Genomic DNA, 23,814 nt, shown 5'->3' with positions numbered 1-23,814 from the left:
GCTTGGTGCGTAATGCGTAATTGGTAGTGCGTGTCAATGGGGTGGACAAGAAACTCAGCATGGACACAATCCATGGGTCTTTCTTCTGCTCCAGAAGAATGTCCGTGGCAGCAAGGGAAGACTCGGACAATGAGGCCTTCGGGAAGCTAGCCTCATCTTTTAGTGGGTAAGAGACAAGGGATCCGCAACCGAGTGTTTTCGGCCAAAACCGTAGAGCACTCGAATGTCGTACTCCTGCAGTCGAAGGGCCCATTTAGCAAGACGACGGGATGGTCCTTTAAGGACGACAGCCAGCACAGGTAGTGATGATCAGTTATTACGTCAAATGGGCGGCCATAGAGATACGGACGAAATTTGTTTATGGCCCAAATTATAGCCAGACATTCTTTTTCTGTTACCGAATAGTTCGATTCATGTATAGTGAGTGCACGACTGGCGAAGGCGACGACGTACTCATCGAAGCCAGCCTTTCTCTGAGCGAGAACGGCTCCAAGGCCGACGCCATTGGCATCCGTGTGTTTTTCAGTTGGAGCGCTTGGGTCGAAATGGCGCAGAATTGGTGGCGACGTCAAGAGACGACGCAGCTTTGTGAATGCGGCATCGCAATCCTGTGACCAGGTCGAAAGGTTGTGGCCACCACGAAGAAGTTGCGTTAAAGGTGCTATTATGGTGGCGAAATTGCGGATGAAATGGCGGAAGTATGACGCTAACCCACTAAAGCTCGTTGGTCGCGGAAACTGGGCAACAGCTTGTAGTTTCGCCGGATCAGGGAGTACACCTTCTTTCGACACGACGTGGCCGAGGATGACCAGCTTCCGGGCAGCGAAGCGATACTTCTTCAAGTTAAGCTGGACGCCAGCATCGACGACGGCGCTAGACAAAAAGTACAAAGAACACACAGCATTTTATACTGACGGGTATAAACATCACTTTACGTCGGAAGTGCTGTAGCGCAAGATAAATGGGAAAAGGTAGTAAGGTTGCCTCAGCGCGCGTAAATTTTCTCAGCCGAATGTTATGCCATTTCGGTGGCTGTATCAAAAATAGTCGAGATGAACATTCAAAACAGCATTATCTACACGGACTCGCTGAGTGCAATCACAGCACTGAAAGCCAGAAACGTAAGGGAACCTTCAATAGGAAATATAATCCATAACATAATAACCGCTCAAACACAAGGACATGAAATTAAGCTCTGTTGGATACCAAGCCATCACAGAATTAGAGACAACGAGAGAGCTGACGCGTGCGCCGCTCAAGCCTGCCATAAGGATGTCAGTACTATAAATATGCCCTATGCAGATTGCATGAAGTTAGTAAAAAAATAAGCTTAAAGAAAAATGGTAGTGCACATGGATTAGCGAAGAAAATAACAAACTACATTTAGTAAAACGTATTCTGGGAGAATGGAGATCATGTAGGCATCAGGAACGTTTTATATAAGTAATTTTATGCCGCTGGCACATCGGACACACACACCTAACACATAACTTTCTACTGACAAAACAAGACAAACCCTTATGTGAGAAATGCGGAGATGAACTCACTGTAAATCACATTTTATTCTCGTGCGCACAACTCGAACGGCTAAGAAAAAAAATATTTTACTGTATTTTACAATGAACACATTCCCTTCCATCCCAGTCTACATTTAGGAGATAACCCACTTGTAGGAACTTCATCGGTGTTTCGTTTTTTGAAAGACGCAGCGATCCAAAACGAAATATAATATATCACAGAACTACTAATTTTAAAAATTCTTACCCAGTTTTTTCACGCATCTTATGATGCACCTCACCCATTTTCTCAGTCCTGAGAAGAAGGCTGAGGTCTCCATTTGATTTGTTAAGCTCCTCAGAGTCCTTGTGCGGACAAGGACTTTCGCTGAGGATACCCAATTTTTGAAAATAAAATATACCCTGTGTTTGGCGCATGATAGCCTGAGTTGCTTATGCGCCATAAAACCCGATACAATACAATACAATGCACTTGAGGACGCGTTCAAGTCAAAGGAAATAGGAAGGAAAGTCCGGTGAAAAGATGACGATGTCGTGCAGATAACAGAGGCATATCGGCCATTTTAGGCCGCGCAAGATATTGTCCATCATCCTTTCAAATGTGGCAGGCGCGTTACACAGGCCAAATGGCATCACAGTGAATTCAAATAAACCGTTAGGTATGATGCAGGCCGTTTTTGGATGGTCTGACTCGGCCACTGGCACTTGCCAGTGCCCGGATCGTAAGTCTAAAGATGAGAAGAATTCGGCGCCTTGGAGGCAGTCTAGCGCGTCGTCAATATGGGGTATTGGATAAACGTCCTAGCGGGTGATCTTATTGAGTCGCCGGTAGTCCACACAAAAGCGAATTGTGTCATCTTTCTTTCTGACCAGCACTACAGGAGAATCCCAGGGGCTGTGCGAAGCTTGGATAACGCCTCGTTAGAGCATGTCCCCAACTTGCTCAGCGATGACGCTACGCTCCGTGGCGGATACACGATACGGCCTGTGGCGTAAAGGCGCATGGTTGCCGGTGTCGATGTGATGGATAACAGTGGAAGTACGGCCTAAGCGAGATTGTTGAATGTCGAATGACGTGCGAAAGCGGTCAAGGAGATCGACGATCTGGGCGTGCTGACCTGGTTGAGGTTGGGATCAATACACCGGGAAAACGTTGGATCACACGGCGGCGCGGGAGGAGAAACTCGAAGGGCCAGAGCGTTAGCCAGAGGAGAAGCCGGGTCGTCAGGCACATCGTAAAGGAAGCTTGGTTCGATTTCGTCGGCATAACCAAGAGACTCATCGTCGAGCAGGCTAGCAGGGCAAGGAAACAGGTTCGATACATAGAGTGTGCTGGAACCTTGAAGAAATGCAAGAAGGGCAGAAAGAAGCAAGAGGGGATGATAGCAAGCAACAAGCTTAGACGGCGTGAAAAGAACTGTGGAGTCGGAAGACCCAACGCAGGAAACGGCTACAAGTGCGGCAGAGTAAGGAGGAATCTCGGTGTCGGAGGTGACGAACACACCACCGGCAGCGTCATCAGTATCTTCAAAAACGGTGTGGCCGAATGGCGACAGCGCGAGTTCAGCACGGGCACAGTCTATAACGGCAAGATGAGAGGACAGAAAGTCCCATCCTAAAATCATGGCATGGAAGCAGCGAGGCAGAACAACGAACTCAACATAGTATAATGTGCCGCTTATAACAACACGCACGGTACACTTCCCGAAGGGTTCAATCGGCGTAGCGCTTGCTGTACGTAATGAAATGGCAGAATATGGCATGGCGACTTTTCTAAGGTTAAGACGACGCTGGTCTGAAATAACTGATATTGCTGCTCCCATGCATGCCTGCAAGCGCATGAACGGCAATGTCTTCTGCATGAACTTCAAGGACGTTCGCAGGAAATAAACGAGGTTTTGAGGAGTTCGTTGAGAACGCAGTTCCTGCCTCCGGAACTGCGGTCCTTAGTTTTCCTCTCGGATAGCTTCAGGACGACGTATAAGCGGCGACAGAGAACGCCGACCGGGAGACGGAGACCGACGGGTATTGAAGGGTCGGGAAAGAGGAGACGAGGCTTCGAAGGGCTGAGCGGCAGTAGCAGAACGGGACGGGGAGTCGAAACCGCTACTTTGTTCCCCTGCGACTCCGAAGGATACCATCCACGCCGACCGCAAAGCCGTGCTACATGCCCAGGTAGGCCGCACGAATAACAAACAGATAGGCCGATTGTCATGGGTGCGCCATGGATTGAGAACAGCGGGCGGAGACTGATGGAAATATTGGCGAGCTGGGCGCACGGGCTGCTGTGGCGGCCAGTAGCTGCTTGTAGGTGCATATGTGGCAGCCGCTTTCGGAGGTGAGGGAAAGGCGCTGGGAAGTCTGGATTGAATATCTGCAGACGGAGGCCTTGGATTTGCGACAACGGCAGCGTACGTAGGTGGAACAGGCGTAGGAGGCGGTTGATGAGCAAGAGGTACGGCGTTAGCGACTTGTTCCTGTATCACCTGACGGAGATCGGGAGACAAGCGCGACTCTGACGCTGGACTGACTGGCAGAAGAGAGTTGGCGTGCCACTTCTTCTCGCACAAATTGCTTGATTCTGTCGAACATTGCTGAACTGCAAGGAGTAGCACTGACGCCACCAGTCAAATTTGAAAGCGCGACGCCCGGAGTGAGAGCGCGGCGCGTAGAAAGTCGTTGTTTGCGCAGCTCCTCATAGCTCTGACAAAGCGTTATGAGGTCGTTGACCGTCTGAGGATTCTTTGCCAAGAGCATTTGGAAGGCGTCATCTTCTATGCCGTTCAAGATGTTCTTGACCTTGTCATCTTCGGTCATATCTGGGTTGATTCGCCTGCAAATGTCAAATACGTCTTCAATGAAGCTGTTAAAGGTTTCGCCCTTTTGCTAAACACGACAGCGAAGCTGTTGTTCAGCCCGAAGTTTGCGTACAGCAGGGTGGCCGAAGACGTCTTGAAGTGTCGTTCGGAATGCTGTCCTGGTGGAAAGGTCAGCCTCGTAGTTTCGGAACCAAAGATGGGCGACCCCGGAAAGGTACAATGGTACGTAACCAAGCTTGCCAGCTTTAGTCCATTTGTTGTGGGCACTCACTCGGTTGTACGATGACAGCCAGTCCTCTACTTCATGATCGTCAGTGCCATTAAATATGGGAGGAGCCCGTTGGCGTGGTGCACCAGGACAGACTACCGGAGGCGGTGCCTGGGGTGGTCGGTAGGACAGTCTCCTCAGGCATTGTAGATGTGACAGGGTTCGTCCGGCTTCGGAGTTCCAGGTTTACAAAAGGACCAGCACCTTCCACCAAATGTCGTGATGCACTTCGGGCAGTAGAGGTTCGCGACTAGAACGACAGAGCAGCGAGAGGTAGTACAGCCGATCGAGCAGCGAAACAAGGTTTGTCTCTCTCGTCGTCGTTCACTCTCTCATAGCCACAGCTTCACTGCTCCTTAGTTTACAGCATAATAAATATATATTTAGCTGCATGTTTGCTAGAGTGTATTTTGGGGAACTGTCGCGTGTGTGTGCCGTTTCAATGTGTTAAGTACGTCCAATACAAGTCTGACGTGTGTTTGTACTACTGCGTGCTGCTTCCGTCTGTTTCTGGAATGATCCTGTACCCAATACCATCACAGAGTGTTAGCCAGCGCCACCACTCGCAGACCTTGGCGGCCGATGTGGAACATCGTTTCTGCCGCAGGCGTCACGAGAACGTGATCTTTTTGAAAGGCAACCGGCCAACCGGGTTTCCATTAATTTATCGTTTCTTTGTTTCATTCATTAGGCACAAGTAATTTCTCCTATGTTGTCCTTGGTGTCAGTGTTTATTGACATCTTATGATATTGTTACGTAGGAAGACGCAGACGACAAGCTATGTACAAATATATTTACAAGGAAAATACGCTGCGCTTGGCCAAGAGGCAACAGCCCGCGCTAGCTTCTAAATCGTCGTCGTCGTCTTCACCCTGCTGGCCTTTCGTGATCGCACATATTGTGCCGTAGCACTACCCCCGGCTGCAAAAGCGTCGTCCCGGAGCGACTAAAGATCGGACTCGGAAGCAGTGTAGTAGGCCTTGAGCCTACTGACGTGTACGACATCACTAGATGCCACAGGAGAGGACGAGCTTGAGCCCACAGGAGCAATTTCGTAAGTCACAGGCGTCACCTGGCGCAGCACGCGGTAGGGCCCTGTGTATCGCGAAAGAAGCTTCTCTGAAAGTCCGACGTGACGAGAGGGCGACCACAGGAGCACGAGCGCACCAGGTGAAAACTGTACGTCACGATGGCGGGCGTTGTACTGACACTGCTGAGTGGTCTGTGAGGCCGTAAGTCGAGCACGGGCAAGCTGGCGTGCATGGTCGGCGAGGGCGATGGCGTCGCGTGCATACTCGGTTGTTGAGACCGCAGCAGGAGGAAGTGCCGTGTCTAGGGGCAAGGTAGGTTCGCGACCGTACAGTAGATAAAAGGGAGAAAATCCGGCTGTGTCGTGCCGGGAAGAATTGTACGCAAATGTTACGTAAGGAAGGGCAATGTCCCAGTCGTGGTGGTCCTTGGAAACGTACTTGGCCAGCATATCGGTAAGAGTACGGTTTAACCGCTCTGTCAGGCCATTGGTTTGAGGATGGTATGAAGTAGTCAGTTTGTGTTGAATGGAGCAGGAACGCACAATGTCAGCGATAACTTTCGAGAGGAAGTTTCGACCACGGTCAGTAAGCAGCTGTCGCGGGGCGCCATGAAGCAAGATAATGTCACGCAAGAGAAAGTCCGCGACGGCAGTGGCGCAGCTGGTAGGGAGAGCCCGAGTGATAGCGTATCGCACCTCCACCAAATATGTTACGTAGGAAGACGCAGACGACAAGCTATGTACAAATATATTTACAAGGAAAATACGCTGCGCTTGGCCAAGAGGCAACAGCCCGCGCTAGCTTCTAAATCGTCGTCGTCGTCTTCACCCTGCTGGCCTTTCGTGATCGCACATATTGTGCCGTAGCAATATGAATAATAGAATGTCGGGCCCCTCGGTTAAGCCCCTTTCTTCTCGTTTATTGCATAACGAGGGTCCTGAATTCGGCAGCATTAATGTCTTCAGGTAGTATGTGTGGGTTTATTGACCGTTTGCCTTCACCCAAAAAGACCCGCCGTGGTTGCTCAGTGGCTATGGTGTTGGGCTGCTGAGCACGAGGTCGCGGGATCGAATCCCGGCCACGGCGGCCGCATTTCGATGGGGGCGAAATGCGAAAACACCCGTGTACTTAGATTTAGGTGCACGTTAAAGAACCCCAGGTGGTCGAAATTTCCGGAGTCCCCCACTACGGCGTGCCTCATAATCAGAAAGTGGTTTTGGCACGTAAAACCCCATATATTATTCACCCAAAAAGATCACGTTCCCTTGACGCCTGCGGCAGATACATACGCCGCCAAGGTCAGTAAGCGGTGGCGTTGGCGAACACCCCCAGGTTTCTACTAGCAAACATAAATACCAAAGAAAGTGGATGGGGAAACGGCGCTGGGGCCCGACCAGGTTTCCGAAACTCATATATATATATATATATATATATATATATATATATATATATATATATATATATATATATATATATATATATATATATATGTTGCACTTGAAGAAAGTTCGTGTGACCTCGAAGAATTAAGCGCTGAAATGACGGCTTTATATGAGTATATACAAGGCCTCATAGTAGCAGACAGTTCAATTTCACAGGCTGAGTCCTGTTGGTGGTGCAATCTTCCTTCTTGTAATTGTCGCCTACTTGGCTATAACTAATCCTGCTTCGCCTTTCATGCAAAACTGCGGCCTCTCTCTCTTTTTCTTTTTCAGTGAGTCCGAGTATAATCACTGCTGCGCATCACTGCTGTTTATTCAGATGTCGACACAATCCGGCTACGGCTCATTTCGGTTAATGAGTGTATGATACACTGTTCCTCAACTATCATGCACCAAGAGTTAAAAAAATAGTAGCTGCGTTACTTGAAGAAAACCTAGTGAATATTGTTTCCAGTACAGTGGAGAAGCCGCCAGTAATTATTTCGTTACTGACATTTAATTCAGTAATTCCAATTAATTATCTTACTCGATAAGTACTGTCCTAATTTTCAAAAGTGTCAATGAGGCATTTGTAGGCAGCCCAAAATGATACCTAATGGCGCTGTTTTCAGCGACGTACTAATAATTGCGTACAATTTTTTCCGACTGGCAAAGAAACCTCACGAAGTATGAAAAATAGCGCGTGAGTGCGCTCCCACCCGCATCATGAAGCAGCGCCATCAAATAAGCTGACTGAAAGCAACTGCATTGCCTGTCGCAAACCCGAAGAGACAGCGCATCACCTTCATAATGGTGCGGAAGGAGCACCAACAGCAGGCTTCGCGGCTTTGCAGCTCTTACTTCCATAGAGTTTCTCACTATAACACCTAGAGGGCAATCTGGCGCCACCGTCTATGGGAGTTTCTTAAGGAGGCACCGTGCCGTCATGGGAATGACGGTATATGTGTCTGTGAGGCTCGTGTTGGCTGATGTTGTAAAAGGCTTCGTCTAAAACGTGGATTTGGCTACACAAATAACACGTTCTCAAAGTAAAATCTTCATAAAATGTTTCCATTCAGGCATATTACATCTTCACTCACCTACAATGCACAACCAAGCGAACAAAACCAAGAACAGACGACAAAGTGTTTGAAAGCGAGCGCGAACCTTGTCGTCTATCCTCCAACTTTAGCGGCTCGCTGATACTTTTTACGTAACATGTAGTCGTACACACAATAAGAAGTTCTCATAGTTGAACAAAACATGTTTTCTCGTAATAATAAAGCTAAAACAGCTTTTCACGTGCTGTTTTAGTAGAAAATGAATCATTGTGACAGACCGAACGGTACTTGCCAAGCGCGTCTTCAAGGTGTCGTGTCTCTCCGAGAGCGATGCCAATCCGAATCCACAATATACCGGCATTCCCATGCATACCATAGCGCAGCAGCGCCAGATTTCCCTCTAGGTAATGTAGTGAGAAACTCTATGCTTACTTCCTCTCGTTTCTACGTCACACTTATTATCCGCCTCTCAAGGCCGACTGGTGGCATTGATAACAAAAGCCCCTTGATGAAGTGGCCGAAGCGTCGCTCTGACCACGCACGAAATACGAAAAGCAATGTAATAGACGTAGAACATTTCGGGGGGAAATCGCAGCTTTGCTCGCACCGCATCGAAAGAGTGCGTGCGAAGCTATATTTCGCGCCAGGAACTTGCTTCGGACCAAAGCCAAATTAAAGTGACCGTTTTACTTTTCATTGAAGTGTATACGCGCCGCAAAAACTGGCTCGCGTCAAAAAATAAAAGTGATATAAGCAGACCGGGAATCAACCCACGTGTTGAAAAAAGGCAAAACCGAGGCGTTCGACAACGCAAATAACCACTTCTAAATGAGCCGAATTGGCAATAGGGACGCCTGCACACACACACATGAAAAAAAGAAAGAACCATAAACAAAAAAGAAAAGAACATCACATTTCAGCGTGCCCTTCTTTATAAATTCGTAAGCTCTGCTGAAGAACATCCTAGGGGACGTGTCCCAATAGGTCCCCTTTCGTAGCTACGTAGTACTGAGTCCGCTTTGTCACGTTTTCAGTAGCTTTCTCGATGACCGACGCCGAAATTTTACGGCAGATATCCGTTATCCTTGCCTTGAACTAATTTGACGTCCGTTTCGATCATTTAGGCGCGATCTTTCACATAAAAGAAAGAAATCGAGTGGAGAGAGGTCAGGTGACCTAGCCGGCCAAATTACAGGCCCGCGCCTTCCAATTTATTGCGCATGAAAAGTCGCATCCAGCCAGTTTTGTGCTCGGCTGCTGCTGTGCTGATACAACAAAAGTGGAAGACGTGACAGTGGGACTTCGCTGAGAAACTCATCCACCCCTCCACATCCACATTTCGTTCACCTAACGCTGTCCAGTCAATGTGTGATCGAAGAAGATGGGACCGATTATAACACCAGCGTAAATTCCGAACCACGCATTGAGCGACCACTGGTACTGGTGCCGATTGCGCTTAAATCAGTGTGGATTGGAATACGTCCAATAGTGTGCATTATGCAAATTTACCTAGACGTTTCCGCGAAAATTGGCTTCATCTGTGCACATGATGTTGCGTAAAAATCCGGTGACTCATGGGCTTTTGTGAGAACCCAATTCGAGAAATCTCTATGATTCTACAAGTCCCTATCTCCTAAGCATTGGTGCTGGTTTGGGTGGTACGGTTGAAAGGCCGTCATTTAGAATCCTCTAAACTGATGACTTGGAAACTGGTAACTGGGCGGCCACGCCCCGCGCGCTAGCATGAGGGTTTGAGGCCATAAATGCTATAGAACATCTGTGCGTGGCTGGGACTCAAATATGTAGTCCTCCACCGCTGTTTCTTGAAGCTCCCGGTTTGTGTCAGGTTTTCATAATTTCTGATGACAGTCGATGCCTTTGGTCTACCGCCACACATCCCTGGCCGATTTGCATATATTTGCGGCCTTCCTGTTGTTGCCATTTGCAGCTCTAAAGGTAGGGATCATGTTTTCCTTCTGCTCATTACAGAAAGACATGGCGACTGGGACGAAACAAAACGCACCTTTAAACCTTTGCACTGACGTTGCAAATTCGCTTTGCTGGTGATGGGTTTTGCGGCAAAAAAAAAAAAGCATCCATGCACTTTGTCTACGCTAAGACCACAGCTATCCCAGCTTGTTTCCAACTAACACCAAACGCGACGTGTTACTTCCGGCGGGGCGCGGCAGATAAGGCACCAGATCGATCACAATATTTTTCTTTGTTTCCTTATTTCGTTCTGGATAACTCAGAAGGAGCCTGTGCGAGGGCGCTGCTTTATAATGCGTGTGGGAGCGCAGTCACGTGATAGTCTCCATATTTCGCAGGATTTATTTTTCAGTCGGAAAAAAAATTGTACGCAATTAGTATGTCGCTGAAGATACCGCAGTTAGGCGTCCCTTGGCAGTTCCTTCAGACACCTCACTGACACTTTGATAATTAAGATAGCAGGCCTACAGTTCGATAATTAATTACAGTTGCTTAATTAAATGTCAGTAACGAAAAGATTACTGGCAGCTACTCCACTGTACCGTAAACAATATGCACTAGGTTTTCTTCGAGTAACGCATTGCTCTTTTTTAAAATTCTGGTGCGTGATAGTTGATTTGGCACCGTGTATATATTTATGATATTTGTATGCAACTGACGGTGTTTCCATCACTGATAAATATTGTAAATAACTAGAAATGTTTATTTTTTCATGAGTCGTTAGCACTGCTTACCGGAAAGAGAAGCAATACTGAGACGCAAAATTCACGTGAATTTCACACGCCATTGACAAAAAACACTGCCCAAGGGGTCACTGAAGTCTAGAGGTATTTTGATGGTCAAGAAAGCACGCAAAGCAGTATGAAGCGTGGTGAACAAACAGCAACATATTGATTCTCTAGGTATAGGCTATCCATACCTTTAGAAATAATTTTTAAGTTGCAACCTCCATCTCTTTCCAAATGTAATAAACTTTGTCCTGTCTGCATATTTAAATAAATTGTCCATGTGCATGGTGTCTACAGTGGAAATTTAAAGCAAGCAATGCTGAAGTGAGAAAATACGGATGATGCAGCCGCCGCTAGTGCTTCTAATGCGCGTGTCCTCCTATTGTCAGGGTTTGCAGAAATAAAGCGAAAGTAGGAAATAAAACCCGTGCCCGTCGCACCAACAATAATGCAGGAAGTTGCAGAAAGTAATGCAGCCCTAGTAAAATTTCAAGTGAGATGGTCGAGGAAAGTCAAAAGAAACCTCAAATGATGTGAGTGGCGTAGCTCTGGGAATGACACTTTAGGTGTCTTTGAGGAGGGAGGGGAAAGAGGGGGCGTTGGCATCGCCCAGGGGGGGTCTTCAGCCCCCCCCCCCACCCCCCCGGAGTCGGCGCCTATGCTTTGGACTACAACCCATTAGAAAAAGGTATTCGATGCAGTACGGGTAGCAGCAGTAGAGGCACTGCGTGGTCAAGACATACAAAAAGTATACGGGAATATATCAGCAAATATTTATGAAGATTCCACAGCTACCTGAATTCTTCCCACGAAAAGCGGAGAAAAATAAAAAAATGGATGAGGCAAAGAGACACAATCTCTCCATTGATATTCACTTGCCTGCCTTTTAAGTGGAAGAATTTGGGCTGAGGCTCAATGGGGAGCATTTGTGCAACCTGCGGTTTGCAGATGAGTGTTTTCTTCAGCAACGCTGGAGATGACCTTCGCCTAACAATTGAAGATTTTGACCTGCCAGTATGTGAGTTTAAGATTGGGCATGCGGAAGAAGAAGGTGATTCTCGGTAGCCTGGTAAGAGAGCGATAATGATTGGTAATCACCCTCAAGCCTGTGTGCATGGGTACGTTCATGTAAAACGCAAACAGGGGTGCTCATCATAAGAGCTAAATTTTCAGAAGCATGTATAGCAGATATACCGCGTACATTCGTGTGAAGTGGAGAACAGAGGCTGTTTTTTTTTTTTCTGCCACATGTTGCTCGCGCTAGCGAACATCCCATAGTGCGAAAATCACTCGATTTATCCATCTGTTTAAGAACTCGCCAATAAACTTTGTAATTTGTTTGATGGCACAAATATTGCTGTGGCAGAAACAAACCCGTAAGTACGTTTTCAAAGCACGCCCAATTGCAGCAAATCCTAAGTGTACTACATTGCCTTTAGCGTAACTTGGCGCTTGGCCGCACCACTCTGTTTTCCGGTGTTCTTTAGAAGCTCGGATTATAGTTGCAGAACCTGTTTGCCAACGCGTCCGTGAGAGACGAAGTTGAGGTTGCGAGTTTGTGCGCCGGGACCAAACTCGTCGGCTTCCTAATCTTCGCCCCGACGGCAGGTCGTTTCGTAAAATTTCTTGTGAAGTAGTTCGTCCGATCCGCGCAGGTAACAACGCCGTCCCAATGCGGCGACACCTTGGCGCCTCGGGCAGCTTCCAAAGTCAAGCGGGCCGCAGCGTCGTCGAAGTCGCCGCAGGCGGGTCCGGGTGCATCGTCTCGCCGGAGCGGGCCCCCCTCCGTCGAGGCTGCCTGCGAGAGCAGCAGCACGGCCGCGGCACAGCTGCACGATGGCTCGCCGCGCCGTGCCTCCGTGTCCGCGGAACGGCAGCTGCCTCGTGTTGCAAAGCGTTAGTACGGTAGATAGTCGTATAATCCGCAACCGGGCGGATGACTTCCGAGCGATGTTTAACGCCAGACGCTTACGCGCAGGAAGAAGGAAAAGAGAGATAAATAGTATCCAAACAGAGGAAAACGCCATTCAGCACTAAAAGTCGAGAAAGCATCGCGTTCGCGGTTCGATGGCATCTGCTGTATAGGTCGAGTTGCTGCGCGTACTATACGTGGGTTTCTTTCTGTGTCGATAGCAAATGTTCTTCAAAAACCCCTGAAATCGACTCGAATCACGTCGCCACGTATAATTTATGTGCCCATGCAGACATCATCTGCAACTAAGACCAAATCAATCACTTGACCAATTAATATTAACAATAATTAGCTTAGTTTCAAACTTTACGACACGCGGTTATATTGGAAACTTGAAAGAAATCGTCACAAGCTGAGCTGTACGTATTAACGCTGACCTCGGTTCATTCGTCGAACGCACCTCATCGCGCACGCCGCACTAAGAAGCGTGGCTCGCGGGGCAACCGTCCTTCGACGCGGCAGCGCTCCGTCCGGCTGCACCCAGTCGCGCGAGGTGCGGCGCCCAGCTTGCTTTGGGCCCGGCTGCGAGGCCTGCTCCGCGAGCTGGGCCTCGCACTGCCGCGTCGTGCCCGTAGTCGGGTAATTTCAGCAAATAACCTGACGCCGTATATTTCTGCTTACGCGGCCGTTTCGAAATGTTGATGCACGCATCTAGAAGTCATCCGAGTGGAAACACCTACCGGCAGCTTTCCTTACAACTGGCAACATTGACTAGCTCAAAAAAAAAAAAACGGTCGCGCGTTCATTTTGCAATAGATTAGTATATATGGGCTTTCTTATCATTCTTCACGATGTGATCCTGCATGGCGATGATGCTGATTTTGCACGTGCATGCGCTATTCTTGTTCTTAATAACATTTATATATTGTTCTTCCTGATTGCATTGTCATTTGTTTGTATTACAGCTCTTGTGAATGTTTCTATATAAGTGTATACTTGTAATGCCCCATTTGTATAGTTTTGATATTTGCCTTAAAATCTTTATCGCGCACTGCGTACTTCTTTTAATATTGTGTAATCTGAGTTTCCTTCAAGATGTATCCTGTATGGATCCTGTATATGCTGCAAAAATTTTTATCTGCACACGTTAGATGTTATTTTAAATCTTCTTACGTTATATTCTTATGTTCCTCTTTGTATAACCGCCCACTGCCCTCTCATTGCCCTTACGTGGGCGATGAAGGTACTGGGAATAAATAAATAAACAAACAATGACAATTTCGCTCAGCTTTACAAGCAATGACACCAAGCATAGGATAGTGGTAGTTACTTGCAGTTAAGAGAAAACAAAGAAATGAAAACTAATTGATTCTCAGAGTGTATGAAGAAAACAACTGGCCGCAGGTGGGATCCGAACCCACGTCTTCGCATTACGCGCGCGATGCTCTTACCAGAACTCTTAACACTCCCAGAGTGAGTTCTCGCAGACAAACATCCTGTAAAATTGGTGGGAAAACAGCGCCGCAGTAGCTCAATTGGTAAGACCATTGCCGAACTTTATGTATAGTGGCTGCGGAAATCACGCTGGCCGAGGTAGTAAAATGAAGAAAAAGAGAATACGAAGTACGTTGGATTTGCACAGTATATTTCACTGACGTTCCGGCTGGTGGACCAGCCTTTGTCCAAAACTATATATATATATATATATATATATATATATATATATATATATATTGGAAGCTAATCAACAATGACACTAAGTACAATACAGGGGAAAGTACTTGCACGTACTATTTGAATTCAAGAAATGGTAAATTAAAGGCAATGAAAGTGCATGAAAAAACAACTTGCCGCAGGTAGGGAACGACCGACGTCTGCACATTGCACGTGCGCTGCTTTATCTGTACGTGCCCATGGTATCGCAGCTAGCTTTAGCCAGAGTTTAGAAATATACAAGTGCAACGCAGCTGTATGGAATAAAGGTAATGTTGTTTGCCATCACTTGGAGATACTCAAGTTCTTTTTCAATCCTCCTAATTAGATAATTAGTCTTAATCAATTATATACAGTTTGGTGGAAAGTGTTAATAAGAAAATTGTACAGCGACAGGAAAATACTCCCGATGCAGCTTTCTGTTGCTCAATACGTGCCACATAAAAGTGTTTTTCAGAGCGTGAGAAAAGCCCGCAAATGCACGCAAAATTGCTGCGCGACTGGCCGCTCGAGGCACTTTGTGTGTATTCGCGGGCTTCTTTCGCGCTCGCAAAAACACTTTTATGTAGCACGTATTGAGCAACAGAAAGCTGCATCGGGAGTATTTGATGTCGCTTGAAGGCCCCTCGCCTTCGCTCAGGGGATCAGCGAGCCACTACCAGCACGACAGAGGACCAGTGGCGCAAAGAACAAAAACCGCTTTAATTTACGATATAACGAAACACTCAAACAATTACCGCAGTCTCGCGGCCAAAGAAGCAAAGAAGCAAGAAGCAAAGAAGCAAGCAGGAAAACAGCGAGGCAACAAAATACACAAGCCAAAGAGAGCGACGAAAGAACGGCCGTTACAAATCATCAACCAACACAATCTCTCGGTCGATAACAGAATGCATAAAGCGCAGAAAGCAAGCAAGCACCGAACCAGGCGCGCAGACACAGTTCCAAAAGCGAGCAACAAGAGCACTCTTTCCGCGGACACAAAACGCTTTTCCCCCTGCTCTGCAGCACGCGCGGAAAGAAACCTAGACGGGCCACGCCCCACCAGCGCCTCCCCAGGCCCGCGCCCCGGAAAAAAGCCCCGAGTGCCGTCTCAGCTGCCTTCTTATCGGGCAGCTCCCTTCCCGGCATTCCCCGCGCGAGTTCTTACGATAACGCGATCGGTGCGCATGCTCCGTGCGACGAGTGCCGTTGTGGCGCGCGTTTCAAAGGCTTCCCCCGTGCGCGCTGCAGAGAGGGCCCTGTGACGCTGCACAATTTTCTCATTTACATGTACTTTTCATCTAATTATAATATTGCAGAAGTCCATAAAGACGTAACAATCTAATTATATGGAATGCAAAAATAATTTCAGTCTCTGCAAACATTACCTTGGCTCTGTTCAGCTACGCGCGGCATTTGTATATTTTTAAAGTCTAGCCAAGGTTTGCTGGGACACCATATATATATATATATATAATAAAAGGAGAGAGGACGACGTTTCAATACAGGGACTGTGTTCATCACTGGCAAGTGAATGTTAATCATTGATGGGTTTGCCTGTTCACGACTTACATTGAACCGCGTGAAATTCTCTCAAAGCGGAAGACATCTGCTGTACGTAAGTACTAAACGCGAATTCACTCTGGACAAAGCAGCAATCACGAGTTTTTACCGACGGCTTCCTTTTTTTTTAACGCGAAAGCGTAACATGACTGAGACCGTTATATTGGCTAATGACGCAGGCGGCGCCCCGGTCAAAACGAGTCGGAGTGTCCTCACACACACCCCGAGGACACGGAGGGTTCTCGAGCCGTCCCCGGCAGCAGCTGCTCCGAGCGTCTCCGCTCGAGTCTCGTCCGCATTGCGCACCGCCATGGACGCCGTTTTCCACCGGAGGCCGCCGGTCCACGGCGGGGCACCGAGCGGCGTGCCGCTGCGGCAGGCGAGCGCAACGCGCGTGCTGCCCAGACCGGCGGCGCCCAAGCCGCAAGACGCGTGCCCCGCGACACGCCGCTCCTCCGAACGCGCCTTACTGCGACCTTCTGCTGAAGCGAACGAAGACGCTTTATATTACCGTACTCTGTTCGTAGTCACCGGGAAACATACAAACCAACTACTTCCGGTCTCGGTGCACAATGCGCCCGTTACGACTGTTGCGCCCGTCGAAATTACACCGGGCGCCCGTTTGCCCCGGGCGCCGCTCGAGATCGTTCGGGCACCCAGGTTGTCGGCGGGTGCTCCCGAGCCGCGAATGGCGCCGCTTGCAGCGCCACAAATGCTTAGGGGCGCTGGTCCGCGGGTGCTCACTGACCCGAGCTTTCGGCAACGCCATCCTTACCCTCCACGTGTGCCATTGACGGGTGCGGTCCTGGGCGCCTCACAGATGGAAATGTCCGTAGCTCAAGGAGACCCTTCACGCCGAGACCCTGCACAGCAAGTGAACCTAACGCAACTGACAGGGCCTGACGCGCTGAAGGCATCATCGCAGCATCCGCCGACATCAGAAATGGCCCATGTTGCGCCGGAAGGTCATATACAGCCGACAATGCATAACGTTATACCGGGAACATTCCTTTCACGCCCGGAAATGGTGGATGCAGCCACGGAAGTGAGCGAAACACGATTGGCTAGGCTGGACGCGCTGCGAGTCAAAGCCGATCATGTCTCTGAAGCGACACAGACAATGCCTGAGATGCAGCAGAAAACATTTGAGCAGCCACCATCTGCGGAAACGCTCAATACTGGCCCAGAAGTGCGTTACACACAGCCTACTAACTGTAATGTGGTGCCAAATGAAGCCCAGCAATTAGGGTCTGTGGAAGTCGCTCAGCATCCGCCATCATCGGTAGTTGCTAACGAAGCGCCAAAGTGCCTCGAAGGGCAGCCTATTAGGCCTAACGCACTACCGGTTAGACCTGAGCATATGCCGTCCGCGGCGTTGGTCAGTGAAACACCCGAACTGAGCAGAGCACAACTCCCGAAGCCTGACGCGCTGCCGGTAACAGTCCAGCACCCGTCGCCTAAAGAAGTAGACAAAGTTGTTGTGGCACATCCGCCAGGCCTTGCCAACATCAATGACAATTCGCCACCGGAAAGCGAGCACGTGACTGCTCTCAAACAAAACGAGACAATTGGTTGTGCTTCGCCCGAGCACGGAGCCGGCACAGAAGCCACCGACCTGAAGCTGACAACGAAGCTGATGTCAGCCAGCGAAAGTGACATAGATCGCGCGCACATTCACTGCTCAGCAAGCGACGCGGCTGCTGCCGCGAGGACATCGGCTGCAGAGAATCAGCACCAAATTCCACGCCGAGAAATAGGAGCTCCTTCATCGCACCTGCCACAAGACGATGGAAAGCTGAAACAGCACTCGCAACAGAAGGAACCTTTAGAAAAAGAAACTGGGCATGGAAATATTGCTGCACCAACCGAGGCTAATACCGTAGCTACTGCCATGATAAGCTCTGCTGTCGATGTTCCAGAATCGCGGCTTTCACTTGCTCAGCAGAGCCAACACACCTCAGCTGCCACCTTTCATGGCGATGACCGAAGTACACAAAGCCAACAAGCTGAAATTGTACAAACTGGGCTTTCTTCACAAGTAAGCCCCGACTCTGCTGGACCAAAGAGCTCTTGTGCTTCGCTACCCCCAGAAATTGGTACACTTTCAGACATGATGAATACCATCGTGGCCGAAATTCCGTGTGAGACAGGCACTGCACAAAATCATGCGAGTGCATCTCACTTGCCCTTGCACTCCGAAGAGCCGCGAAGGAACTCTTGTGTTGCGCTACCGGGAGAAATTGGTACAATTTACGACGTGATCAATGCCGTCGTTTCCGAAATTTCGCGTATAACCGACATAGCACAAGATGAAGCGAGCACGTCTGATTTGCCCTTGCACTCTAAGGAGCCATCACGGGGAAAGGAAGCGGATAAAGAGTTCCACTCTTTCGTCGCTTCAGCGCTCACCGCAACTGCTGCGGCACCTTCTCCCGCAGCACCATCACCTGTCGCATGCAGGTTAGTGTTGGCGGCCGACAAACGGCATCCACCTGAAACACCCGTCACGACACACGGAGAGAAAGAGGCCCAGCAATCGAGTCCGACCGGAGCGAGCGACGAGCGAGGCAAGAGTCGGCTGACCGGAGCGACTGCCTGTGAACCAATGGAATTGCCGACGCCAGACATTGAGCTTGCCCCGCGAAAGGAAGCCTCCGCAGAAGACCAAACTGTCTATGCACAGCCCGAAACGCGGCCGCTTGTCGCGTCCTACCATCAAGACAAAGGCCGGAGGAGCACAGGAGTTCTCTCACCAGCCTCGCCACCTGAGCTTCCTGAGACGCACGGTGCGAAAGCTCCGGTCCAGCAATTGAGTCCGACGGTAGCGAGCGACGAGCCAGACGAGAGTCGGCTGGCCGGAACGACTGGCTGTGATCCGAGAGTGTCGGCGTCAGACGCCTGCATCGCGCTTGCCCCACAAAAAGAAGCCTCTAAGGAAGTATTAAACGCCCATGCAGAGCCTGAAACGCGGCTGCTTGTCGCGTCCTACCATCAAGACAAAGGCCGAAGGAGCACAGGTGTTCTCTCACCTGCCTCGCCACCTGAAACGCGCCCTACAGCCAGAGCTAAAGCGCCATCTGACAAGTCACCTGCAACAAGCCCAGTAACGTCATCAAAAGAGGGCGAAACTGACACGAATAGACCAAAGACGAAGGCGCGCACTCTTCGACCCCTCCTAGCGTCATTTGGACACGGTGCCGGATCAGCGTCGAGGTCATTGTCGCGCACAGCGTCACCTAATTACGGTTCCTTGTCGCCGGGTATTGTTTCACCGGGATCACCATTTTCCCCAGCTTCAAACGAAGGAAGCGTTAAAACGAAATTTCTGTATAGAGAACTGCTCGCCGCGGTAAGTCCTGACGCAGATGCAGGTTTCAAGATAGCGCAGTCCACGATGTCGCCAAGTCCTGGCATGTCCTTGGTAAATTTACCTTATGAAGCCGCATTGTCACCAAATGTTCTGAGTGGCAGTTCTTCGCCACATGCATCGAGGGCTTATGCCACGAGTCTCTCCGGCAAAGTGCCCATTTACAGACCGTTAGTAGCTGCTGTAGGACGACCTCGTAGCACCACTACACCTGCTTCGTCCCCTCAATCACACGAGCATGAACAATTTGTAACAGAGCGCCGCGAACTTCAGAGCCCTTCGTCGAAATCTGAGACCAAGGCAAACAACGTTAAGGAATCTTCGGTGAAAACATTGCAAGCGGAACGTGCTGAAATGGGCAAGATTGAAACTAAGAAGACTTCTGGGAAATCTTCACCGGTAGGACACACCAATGAGAGCAAAACTCCAGCCAAAGCTCCACCACCTAAGGAGTCTTCGGTCAAAGCAGTACCAGCAGGACCCACCAGTAAGAATAAAACTGCACCTAAGGAGCCTTCGGTGGAAGCAGTAGGGACAGGCCGCACCAGTACAAGCGAAACTCCACCACCTAAGGAGTCTTCGCCGAAAGCAACAGTAGCGGGACACACCATTGGAAACAAAACTCTGCCACCCAAAGAGCCTCCGGTGAAAGCAGTACCGGCAGGACTCGCCATTGCGAGCAAAACTCCACCTAAGGAGTCTTCGGTCGGACACACTAATGCGAATAAAGCTCCCGACAGTAACTTGTCGGAAATTCCAGGTCGCGCTGACAAATTCCCGGAGAAGCGACTGGCTTCAGAAGAGTTGAAGAGCGGTGCTTACAAAGACGTCCCTGAGGGGCGCACCAGCATGTCAGAGACAACGCAGCAGAGTTGTAGGACGCGAGCGAGCTCCGCTAGTGTCACCACTTACAGGACTACAGATAACAGCATGACTTCAACAAAGAATGAAAACGTAGATCCTACAGAAACGTCGAAAAGTTACGATCAGAAAAGTGTGATTGAAGGCGAAGCAAAGCTTGCCAAGTTCTTTTTGCCGAAAGACGTGGATCCCGCAAGGGCAGGCAGCGCTACACCATGCTCAGCGTCAGTGCCTCACATGGAAGCACAGAAAGAGCAAGGGTCTTCGTATAGAGAGAGTTCGGAGAAAGATGAAAAATGTCGCAAGCCATCAGCGGCGGAGCGTCCCGTGGGCCCCAACATGGTGCTTGGGCCAAATTCGAAACCAGTTGCCGGAACGCAAATGTCGCAACAAGTAATTGGGAGGCCGCCCGGAAGGGAGGCCCAAAACATTTTTCTGTTTGCCGGGTCGGAAGGGGAAGCCAGGCTTCCTAAATTATTTCCGGCAGCGGCAGTCTCCAAAGAAGAGGAAAACCAGAAACCCAGTTCACCACAAACCACCGGAACACCACAAATCAAGCCTTCTGAAAAAGCACCATCGTCGGCATCCGTAACGCCTGCGCACGGTGCTCAACCTCCGAAAGCGTCTGCACATTTAAGCCAACCAGGGATGAGCGGGGCTGGTGAGGCATTGCCGCACCTAAAGAATAAGCATGGCGCAGCTGAGCCCTCGGCGGAAGCTTCTATGGTTAAGCTGTCTGAAATCCGAGAAGGCGACGACAATGAGTTCGAGTTTCCGGCGTACAGACAGTACACTGCAATGTTTCAATCCCCTCAACCCGCCGAAGTCATGTCGCCACCTGCGTCTTGGGAACAAGGCGAGCTGAAGAAAAAGAAAAAGCACAAATCCAAGAAGCGCAAGGGCGCTGACGTTGCTGGAATGGGACCGGAAGGCAGAAAGACGGAAGAGCCGAGTCCACAGACGAATGCGGCGGGAGCTGTGGGTGCAGCACCGGAAGGGAACAGCCAGGCACCACACGCCATGGAGCACGACCAGGATTACGGTTACACGTCGTGCTGCCTGATGCTTCTGTTTGTGTTGGCCGTGATGCTTCTAGTGCTAGGGCTCGCTCACGTGGTCGACATTACTTGGTCCACGGTTGCGCTGAATATCACCGTCACGGAGGCGACTAGGGCCAGTTCTGTGGCCGCCGCCGGCCTCTTGTTCTGCTCGTCCGAACTCTGCAACCGCGAAGCAGACTACATCAAATCCCTCCTGGAGGGCAGCACCGCGGGGCCGTGCGAGAATTTCTACGATCACGTGTGCGGGTCCTGGGCTACGGCGCACCCGCTGGGCAAGAACAAGGGCACCGGCGCTATGGTATCGACCGACACCATCATTCAAGATCAGCTGGTCGCCAGTCTTCTGGCGCTGCTGCCGTCGAACCAGGAGTCTGACGTCAGCTTGGCCGTGTCTCTATACAATGCGTGCGCTGATCGCAGCAAGGAATCCTTAGCGACTGCGTCCGTGACGCGTCTCCTCAGCTCTTGGGCGATAAAGCAGTGGCCGAGAGAAGCTGCTGCCACTACGCGAGAATCGTGGACCTTTGCCGGTGAAATTATGCGAGACCTAGGCTTAGCCACATTCCTTGATATGGTAAACGGTGCGGGTCCCGGTGAGGCTACTGTCGTCGAACTGAGCAAACCTAAGCACGTCTTCTCGTGCAACGACGCTTTAAGACCCTCTGTGGTGATGCAGTTCCGCGACGCTGTGAGCGACATCGCCTCCGCGTTTAGCGAAAGCCCGGACACAGCGCTTATCGACGAAATTATGACTGTGTTCATTCGTCTCGCTTCGAGCCCGCGAGAGCCTAGCGTCGCTGAGCTCGAAGAACTCAAGTTCGGCGGCTACGTCGTGGTTAAACTTTCCGAAGTAGACGCGGCGATCAGCGACTTTTTGCGCGTGGCGTTCGACAGTGCCTCTATGTTCGATACGACGACGACCGTGAAACTAAAGTCATCCCGATACGTCCGGAACTACCTTCCCGCTGCGCTGCGCGAACTTCCTGCCAGGGCTGTTATGAACTACGAAGCTTTCCTCGCGCTCGTACGGTTAGCCCCCTTCCTACCGGAAAAGCACTCAGCATTGCGCCAGCTGTTCTTCATGGATCTCCGCGGCAGGACACTCGCCGACGCCGCAGACTCCAGGACGCTGTGCTTAATGGCTGTGGAGACCGTACTGCCTTCCTGCCTCGTCAAACTCTCGGCGAGCCTGTTCCGTACGGACGACGAGCGTGGGCTTATTGCAGACAGGCTGGCGCATTTGGAGAACGTTTTCAGCCGCCGCATCTCTAACCTGGCCTGGATAAGCGAGTACGAGGCGCTCGTCCACCGCTATCAGCTCAAGCGACGGCGAGTGGCATTCTTCGGACACGGGAACGAGTCTTGCGTGGACGCCTCCACCGCAGCCGGCTACCCGGCGGAAAAGCCCGCTGAGTTCTACCACGCCGTCGCACGTTCCCAGCAGCGGGCGAAGCTACAAGCCAAGAACGCCAGCAGCCTTCCACCCACCCTGTTGTCTCCAATGCGTACGCATGCCAGCTACGACGCGTCGAGACGGCGCGTGCCTGTTCCCGTCGCGCTGTTCAACGCATCGGTGCCCAGTAATGACAGCCTGTTCACGCTGCACCTGTCCCGCTACGCTGTGCGCTTCTACCACGCACTGGTCGAGAGGCTGTTTGACGCCGCCTTCGAAAGCGATTCGCTAGGGTAAGTATGCGCGTATTTTAGTGCGGCACAATCGGCGCCTCGTTGCCATTACTGTACATCCTTTCATCTTTTTTTAAAACCATGTCTGTGTTCTTTACTGCGGACGTCAAATATTACCTCGTTCGTCCGACTGCGACCATTCCGACTGCGAGCACGCTCAAGGAACAACTGGTGAGGTACTCCTCGCTTAGAAAAGGCCTGAAGTGGGACAGTACTCGAACATTGTCTTGCATGTATATAGTCTAAGGTTACTTAGACTTAGTTACTTAGTTACCTATATAGTTGCAGTATAGTACACGAGCCGGCTTTCAAACTGCTAAACGTGCCTCTACGCCATGGTTGAGCTCTTTCGTATAGTGTTCCTTGTGCTATACAGCTATTATAGTCGTATTACTTCGAGACACGTGGTTGCATATACGAGTAGCTGCGTCCCGAGCTTGTAGACGTGGAGGATCGTTCCTTTATGAAGACAAAAAAAAAACGCGGACAGCCGGCGCGTTTAACAAGTGCATACTACTGTCAGCGCGGCCACTGACGGGAGAGTGAAAAGATATTGAGTATTTCAATATAAGGGGTGGGTCCTTATCCCAGGCAGCCATCTACCGTCTTGGCTCGGCCGAGCCTCTCGACCAGCAGGAGTTGATCTTCAGGAATGGAGCTGGGCAGCAGTATCTCGCACTGCTCCGTGGAATGGGAAGGAGGTGGTAGGTCTGGGTTGTTGAAACGTTCCCATGTGATGTGTCTGAGAGTGCCTGGCAGATTGCAGAATTTATATTGCGCGTTGGGATGGTCTGGGGAGTAGCATATGCATCCTGGTCTGTTAATCTGTGTCTTGAT

At 50.1% G+C, this 23,814-nt stretch overlaps 1 protein-coding gene across 1 annotated transcript in view; it reads left to right on the top strand.

Annotated features, from left to right (window-relative positions):
• Window positions 1–23,814, top strand: part of LOC135907283 (mucin-2-like) — a 74,883-nt gene that overhangs the window by 33,604 nt on the left and 17,465 nt on the right. Inside the window, exons 3-4 of the mRNA XM_065438971.2 lie at window positions 12,491–12,731; window positions 16,182–22,977. Of these exons, the coding sequence (XP_065295043.1) occupies window positions 12,491–12,731; window positions 16,182–22,977 (7,037 nt within the window). The remainder of the gene's footprint in view (window positions 1–12,490; window positions 12,732–16,181; window positions 22,978–23,814) is intronic.

This window comes from Dermacentor albipictus, chromosome 7 (genome assembly GCF_038994185.2).
Source record: "Dermacentor albipictus isolate Rhodes 1998 colony chromosome 7, USDA_Dalb.pri_finalv2, whole genome shotgun sequence".
Taxonomy (NCBI): domain Eukaryota; kingdom Metazoa; phylum Arthropoda; class Arachnida; order Ixodida; family Ixodidae; genus Dermacentor; species Dermacentor albipictus.
The sequence above is the reverse complement of the archived record's forward strand: the minus strand, read 5'-3'. Positions and strand labels throughout refer to the sequence as shown.